The following is an 8,267-nucleotide window of genomic DNA, read 5'->3' on the forward strand; positions in this document are numbered from 1 at the left end:
TGACATGAACTATACATTTATATTTTTATTCTTAAATCTTTTTGAGTAACGTAGATGCACAAATTTGAAATGGTAACACGATAACACCTAAGTGCTTGTAACAGCTGAGATGTTCTCGTGCAGATACAGCCCCCGTAGGAATACGCGTACTGTACGGCGAAAGTATCGCACCCGCAGCTCCAGCTGGATGCACTCTACGTCCGTGCTGCATGCCGTAAAGCAACTGCGAGCTGCAGACGTGCCACGTATTTAGAGTAGTACAAACTTGCGGCAGCGAGTGAGGTTGCTTTCACGATGCCGCGGCAGTACACGCTTTATACTTTGGTACACTACCTTGCACACACACAAGGCGCCATCGACTATTCTATTTTCGCGCCATATTTCTCGACCACATCTCTTTCCCTCTCCCTCCCCTCCATCGATGCTCTGTTCGATGTGACCATTGGCAAACTACCATCCTCTCCGAAGGAGGGAGGAGAACTCACTGACATTGCTAGACCGCCGCCTATACAGAACGCACGCAAAAGAAACCAAGAAGAAACTGCTCGCTTACATGACGAACAGGGGCTAATCAAATCAAGTCGGCCAAGAACTTTTCTCGCGCTCTTTGATTTTCCCTTTCCTTTCCATTTCGCCATCTCGGGGAGGCTTGCTTTCTGACGGCACCTGTTTCACCGGGAGAAGACGGGGTTGAGGGTTTTGGTGAGCCCGTGGAGCGCGCCGTAGCCGCGGGAGCTGAAGCCCAGGCAGCCCAGGAGGCCCTGCCGGTACGGGAGGAACGTGCGCCGCCGCATCTCCTCCGCCTGCGCCCGGTTCGGCGCCGCGTACAGCCGCTCGTGCGCCGCCGCCACCGTCGTGGACCGCCGCCTGCGACCCCTGCCCTGCCCCCGCGGGCGGGCCTCCTCGCAGCCAGCCGCCTCTGTCGCGGGAGGCGGGCGAGAGGGGCGGAGCCTAGCGGCGAGCTTTTCCCTGGCCGCCCAGGAGGGCGAGAACGCCCACGCACGCTCGGGCTTGCTGGCACCGGCGGATGCGCCTGCCGCGGGGGCGTCGTGCGCGTGGGCGCTGCTGCTGCCGGGCTCGCTCCTGCTGCGGTGCAGGAGCATGTCCTTGATGAACACCCACCGCCGGGACCCGCGCGCCGAGGACGCGGCCGACGACGAGGAGGACGTGGAGGAGGACGAGGAGGAGCGCGACGAGGCGGTGACCGGCGGCGCGGCCTCCTCCCGCGCGGCGCCGGGGGAAGGTACGAGATCCGGCGCGGGGACCAGCGCATTGATCAGCTTGAGCCGCGGGGACGCGCCGCGGAGCGGGGACATGGACCGCGCGCGGCGGTGCACGGACGCGCTCCGCGGCGTGAGGTCGCGGCCCCGCGCCGGGGCGCCGCGCCCGCCGCCGCCGTCCTCGTCGTCGTCGCTGCCGGGGTCGAGATCCGGGAGCGGGGGCAGGGTGAGCGGCCGGATCTGGCCGTTGTGGAAGAGCTCGTCGGCGGAGATCATGGGCCCGCCGGGCCCGCCGAACTCGAACTCCGCGTCGCCCGCGCACCCGCGCCCGCCCGCGCCGGCGGCCGCGGAGGCCGAGGACGACGTCGAGAAGAGGAGGTGGTGGATGGGGCTGGCCGGCGCGCTGAAGAAGTATCCGCCGCCGCCGCCGCCGAAGGCAGGGGAACGGCCGGGGCTGGACGGCGCGCTGGCGAACGGGGTGGAGCAGGAGCTGTCGATGTCGTCGTCCATGGCGTCGGCGCCCGCGGACGCTGCGTGGCGCGTGCGGCGTGCTCCTCGCGCCGGGTTGACCTGGCTGCAGTGAAGTGGCGGTGGAGGGTGGTGGGAGGCGGAAGGAGAATGCTGGAGAGAGGCGGGGAGGGGAGAGGAGAGGTTATAAATGGAGGTCGAGGAGAATGGAGTGGGCCCGGCGCACGGCACACCGATGGTTTTGGGCGTGGCGATGGGACGCAGGGGTGGTCAGCGACTCGGCCAAGCGGCCTGGCCGGATCGGGTTTGTTGACTGCAGGGGAGTTACGTCTGCTTGGGCGGCGTGCCGTGCTATCGGAGGAGGGAGCTGCTGCCGCGGAAATACTAGCGCGACATTTCAGACGAAATTGCCTGGCTAAATTTGCTCGGTACTCAGTACGCAGTTGACAGTACTCGCCATGCAGGAAGAGTCTGAAGTCTCGCCAACACCATCCAACTGGTAGCTTTGGAAAGGTGCGCAGATGCTTGGCCGGATTGAGTACTACAGGTAGGTAACAAGCTGTAACGGAGTTGCGACGCGTCAGAATTCAGAAGTTGGATCGATCATCTGCAGGCCAATTAGGACAGGGGATAGCACAGTGTCGCTGACATTCAGACATTGAGTGGCAATGCACCGAGAAGTTGGGTCGATCATGTGCCAGGGCAATCAGAGTTGTGTCGCCCCCTGAGAACCGGGATCCTGGTTACGCTGAACAATCATGCCAGTGCCGGCCAGCCTTTGTACAAGCATGCACTACGACGCCAGCTCACCGGAGAAGCCACCGTGTTCCCATGGCGCTACTCTGACTCGCGAACAGTTACTCTGGTGCCTGTAAGAAGCACGTCCTCACGGTTTGGGACGGTACACGTCGACCGTACACGCAGATCCACAGGTGCTAACTGTTTTAAGACGGTCTGAAACAAGGTAAGAGACCACGCAACGCAATAGTGTATCACTTGTCAGGAACACTCGTATCATCATCCACGAAGGTGACGCCACAGGACACGGATCCTGGTAGTATGAGCAAATAATGCAGGGCGATGCATGATGGCTTCCAGCGCCTACTAGACCCGTAGACCCAGCCTCACTCGGACGCGTCCAGCTCGAACTGTCGGCGAGCCCATGAAAGATCTGATCGCGCTATAATGCAACGCCCGAGTTGTGCAGGCCACATTATTCCGACACCTACAGGTCCATACCAATGCGCCACAACGTGGGAGGCGCGATGCCCTCCCCTTCCTTGCAAAGGCAATGGTTGCAGCATACGCAGGCAAGCTTTGCATTGAACTAGCACAGTAGAAATGGTCATGGAGTTGCGGATGACACAGGTAAAATCTTCAGGAGCCAGGTCAAGCAGGGCAAGCACATTCAGTAATCGAGCTGAAAGCGATCCATGAACTGTCTTTGCAACAGGGTAAATAGTAACATTTATCACTGATTTGAACAACAGGTCTGGGTTGACAGAATAAATGGGGGGATATGTAACAACTGAACGAAACAAAATTTCAGAGCAAAAGCTACAGCATTCATCTCAAATTACAAATTTACACTCATGCCGTCGTCTCACGACCATGTTGCCGATCACCTCGTCGAGCAGGGAGCTCAGTATCTCGCTCTCCACCTCCTCGCCGGCCCCGCTGCTCATGTCCTTGTCGACAAGCTCATCCTCCACCCATTCCCCCATGCTCTTCCAGCTGGTGATCTCGTTGCAGACTTCGTTCTCTATGCCCCTGCTCAGCGCTGCCACCCCTTTGCTCCATGCTCCATATCCTGCCCGGAAGTAGGTGCTGCGTCTTGTCTCCAGGCACTCATTTACGCAGTCGAACAACAGCCGCCGGTAGCCTCGACGGCCAAGAGGCTCTTTCCCTTGTGTATATACATGCATATTCTCCAATTTCTCAAAGAGGAGCGGGTCCAAAGTTGATTCATCCTGACTGACAAAGAGTGACGCTAGTTCATCTGTTGTCAAGTTGACGTGGCTTAGCACATCTTCAACGTACTCCGGCTCTGCGTGTCTTGATTTCTTCGAACATTGGGTGACATCTGAGATATCTGAAGTATCTACTGATGCGGAAGAGGGCGAGTCTGTAGTCTTTGCCTCAATGTCAACTGATGGTGGATTCATCAAGAAATTCCCTGGGATAGTCTTAACTTCAGAAAAAGATGAATACGCCCCCTTACTCCCTGTAAAAAAAAATGAATACTCTGTAGAGGTAAATAAATATCAACAGTTCAATTAGACATTGTAGAATTTCATGCTGGGGGAATTACCATCGCTGCTGCCTGAACACTTGGAAGACCAGCAACTCTAGCTTAGAAAGGTGGGTTCAAGCACGGACAGGGAACTCAGATCTTCATGCTCCTGTTCCTTCCATGCTTTACTTATACTGCGGCATTCTTCTGGTTCCTCCACCTAAATCAAAGAGAAATCTGCATTAGAACTGCAACTACGCTAGAATGTGGCACACAAGGGGTCGTGCTACTAAGAGAACGCTGAAATTGATTACTTTCGACAGTACAAGTCCAATGTTACCACGAAACCTTTAGCATGTCCAACCATAAAAGAAAGTAAACTGAGGACTCCCTGCCATTTTTATCATTTGACATATTATTTCTTCCTTGTTGCTGGAATCAAAAGAGAGCTCTCGTGCATATTTATTATAAGCATTCTTCATAGAAGCTAAAACGCAAGCATCACAAAAAAAATTATATTACCCCAACCACCAGAAAATGCAACAGTGCAGAAAGTTCAAGAGGAACTTAAAATTCACGCTGAAGCTTGGTGTCATGTCATGATTATGTCAAACACAACATATTGATGAAATTCAATTCCAGATCATGAAGTTGAATTCCAGATCATGAAGTTGACATTAGAGTAGCCCAACAGAGAAAAACTACTGATGTGCATTTACTCATTTCACAAGAAGGTTTTAGTAATAACATTTTGCCATAAACATAATGTGCAGTGAGCAAGTACATGAGGTATACTATTCTATTATGACATAAAATCTTTTTAAAGCTCCACTACAGAAAGAAATAACGTGCGTTAACTGTTGTTGTGCAACCATGTTATTTACAAAAGATAATGGGTAACCCAAACAGATATTTACCTTTAATTTACTGCCACGAAAAATTTGGCCTTTTGTTGATGGCTGGGCTGATGGGCAATAATCATATTGAGAAGGTTTGACTTCAGAAGGGCTACAGTCGAATACTCCGCTTTCTGAGCCCCAATTGCTGCAGGAAGAGGTTGGTTGTTCCTCCAAGGTAAAAGTAGCAGGCACAACTGTGTCACCCCTTGTGAAGGTGATGGATGGATCAATTTTTGATGTTAGCTCCTTCAGCTTCTTTTCTAGGAGAAGGGTCAATGCATCACCATTTACAAAGTTCAGACACATAGATGATGGCCCTTCAGTCTTACTATCTGAATCATCTTTATCACATCTGGCGTCCAGATTGAAATTGCTTCTGGAGTCCCATTTACCCGCCAACCTGGAGTGTCCTGCTGATGGTTTGACCAAGGGTGAGGTGAAGGTAAATGACACAACATCTGTAGTGTCTTTACTTTCCTTGTCCCACTTAATGTGCTCATCCATAACAACATTAGGTTGAACCTGCTTCTGAAGTTTACCCACTGGTTTTTCAGGCACAAATGTACCATTCTCATTGGTGGAGTTCCTCTCTATCAAACGTTTCTTTTATGGGAAGTCCTTGCTGTTTGACGATGATCCTTCCCTATCACCACTTATGCTTTCCACAATGTCTTTTCTGCCACCTACTTTAGATACCTTGCTTCCATTCTTGATCTTCCATTCTCCTGCCATCACCTTGCTTCCATTCTCCTGCCATCACCTTTCTGCCTTGCTGCGTTGAGACAGATTTGTTCGGTGCTATCTTGCCTCTGGTCACTAGAGAATTCTGTTTCTGATTATTTTGCTTGACAGGGGACAAAGTGCCAGATGATGATGCCTTCTTTTGCTGCTTGTTTCTCTGGTGACTAGATTGACTCCTAAAAGGTTGGTTTGTTCTATGGTCATCGTGCTCTTTCTGAACTCCTGAATTCCTCCCAGAACTTGCACCTTCCCTCTTCTGCACATTGTTCTTTGCTTGGACTGCCAAAGAAATAGACTTTCCCTTGTTATTCTTTGAACAACTAGGATTGTTAATCTCATAAGAATCAATCGATGGTCTGAATATGACAATATCTTCTTCACTGTTCCAGCTCCGGTTCATCTGCCGCCCTCTGGACAACCTCATATCTGGCAGCTCAGGAGTGTTCCTGGATGACTGTGCTATCTGCGATACAGTCCTCTGAGAAGCAGATATGCTTTCTCTTGGCTCCGAAACCCTCAAAGGAATTCGTGCTGGGCTGAATGAACAGATTTTCTCCCTAGAACTGGATTGCGCTCTTGGCTGAAGAATCTTGGCTGCTTCCTCCATGATCTGAGCAGCATTCCTCGCTGAACTGAAACCTGGATTCTTGATAGGGGACAACAGTCTATGATGAGACATTGGTAGGGGCTTTGTGGACCTCGGTGGCAATGCTTCTATCTGGAACATTTCAATCGGGCTGCTTGGCATCTTCTGTGCTCTGAGATATAATTGCTTCCTCATATAACCATCAACTCTTCGAGGAACATGACTGAACTGGTCATTCATGGAGTACTCAGGACTCCTCTTGAGGCTTTGGCTGTCCCTGAACGATCTTGTGTCACGGAATGTGTGCGGTAGGGTTCCGGAATACCTGAGGTGGGCAGGGCGTCCAAGCCCATGAGCCTGGCCACCACACCAGGTGCCTTCATCTCACGCCCTTCCTCATCTGTCACTGAAGAAGCACAGCTGTAGTCGCTGCTCCCATTGAAGCTTGTGCCACCAATCCCCTCGTCATCATCAACCTAAAATTTATCCAGCAAACGTAGGTCAATACAACCCCCTTCACCAGCGCAACATCATCGAATCGTTCGCGACAAGCGAGACCTGGAAACATCACTCACCAAATGGAGACGCCCGGATGGGAAGGTTTCTTCACTCCTCCTGACCAGCTTGGCGCCCTCTGCGAACAGATCACACGAACAAGATAAGAAATGATAAATCAGAGAGACAACAGCTCTGCCTGGAAGGTTCAGTCAGAGAGGATTTCTTACAAACACCTACCTGGCGAGTTGGAGAACAGCTTCTTGCGTGACTTGCGCTTCCAGTCGAACAGGTTGAAGATCCCACCAGCACCTCCGCCGCCGCCAATAACCTTCGCACCACCCTTCTCCGACCCCATCGGCCCTAAAACTCCCTACGCCCAATAAAACTCCTCTCTTCTCCTCAGCATTCGATCCGTGGCAATCCCTGCGAGAAATAGAAATCACCGATACAGCCTGGTACACATCAAACAACAAATCTATCTGAGCGGAACGGACCACCAACTCACGAATCTTATGATAAAATCACGGCATCCCCTAACAGGTGCGGGCCAGGATCTAGGATGTGTGTATTCAAAATTTCAAACGGTGTAAAAATAAATTGCAGCAGGTTATCTCTTTTTCGCAGCAGCTCTTTGCCAAAAAATCTCAAATCAGATTACAATCAATCGAGATAACCTGCTGCAATTTTTTTTACACCTTTTGAAATTTGACAATTTTCAAAACAAAGATCGAATTTGTCGGTCACGTTGCGCTCAGGCCTGCAGCCTGCTTGCGCGCCCGCATGCTACAGGAGCGGCGGAGGTCCTGGACGGAGCGGCAGGGCCGCGCCGAGCGTGCTCGCGACTCAAGCCTCAGCGCCTGCCGGCCAGACCGCCGCTGGGCGCTGACTCGCTGCTGGGTGCGGCGCTGGCGGCTGGCCTGGCCCCGCCCGGCCGCCGAGCCGCTATCCGCCCGCGCGACTGCAGCTGCGGGACAGTGGGGGCTGCAGGCGTGCGGAGTGCGCCTTCCTCGCTGGCTCACGGCCTCGAGCTCGAGGCGGTCGCGCAGCGCGGACGACGCGGAGGCTACCAGCGGCGGCGGCGGCGGCCGGGAGCATCAGATCGGGGAGGCCGCTTAAGGCCTATGCTACTGGGAGAGTTGATCCGAGACTGGTATAAAAACGCACGCCAGAAATAGTGGATTTCAAACTCGGGGCGGCGGTGGGCCCCGCCGAGCCGTCCGGGAGGTGGAGACTGGCGCGTGGGGCAGGAGCGGGCATGGGGCCCGCCTGGCGGTCCACGGAGCGCAACCTGGCATGGATGCGGTCATGCGGGGTGGGTGGGGAAAACGATGTGGGGGGGGGGGGTGTTAATGTCGCGCAGGGCAACGGCTCTTTTTAAGCGCAGCATTTCAAATTCGGTTCGAGGTGGGCACACGCCGCGCGGATCTTGACGCGCGAGATGGACGGAGGAATGCGATCTGCCGGGTGGCTTTCCCACGACGGGGTGTGGTTGGGCTGTCTCGGTACGAGAAAGGCTGTCGCTGCACGGCGCGCAACAGCGAACATGGTGGCCGCTGACGTGGCGTCCTGTGATTGGGCGTTCGGCGAGCGAGTCGACGGGGTCGCTGTGCTGTGCGGGAGCG

At 53.8% G+C, this 8,267-nt stretch overlaps 1 protein-coding gene and 1 pseudogene across 1 annotated transcript; both read right to left on the bottom strand.

Annotated features, from left to right (window-relative positions):
* On the bottom strand, nt 1–1,853 carry LOC112875858 (trinucleotide repeat-containing gene 18 protein-like). Its single transcript, XM_025939857.1, has one exon. The coding sequence runs from the start codon at nt 1,728–1,730 to the stop codon at nt 672–674; it is 1,059 nt and encodes a 352-aa protein (XP_025795642.1). The 5' UTR covers nt 1,731–1,853; the 3' UTR covers nt 1–671.
* Nucleotides 1,854–3,131: 1,278 nt separating this feature from the next.
* On the bottom strand, nt 3,132–7,699 carry LOC112873736 (annotated as a pseudogene).
* Between the last annotated feature and the right edge of the window lie 568 nt (nt 7,700–8,267).

This window comes from Panicum hallii, chromosome 9 (assembly GCF_002211085.1).
Source record: "Panicum hallii strain FIL2 chromosome 9, PHallii_v3.1, whole genome shotgun sequence".
NCBI lineage: Eukaryota > Viridiplantae > Streptophyta > Magnoliopsida > Poales > Poaceae > Panicum > Panicum hallii.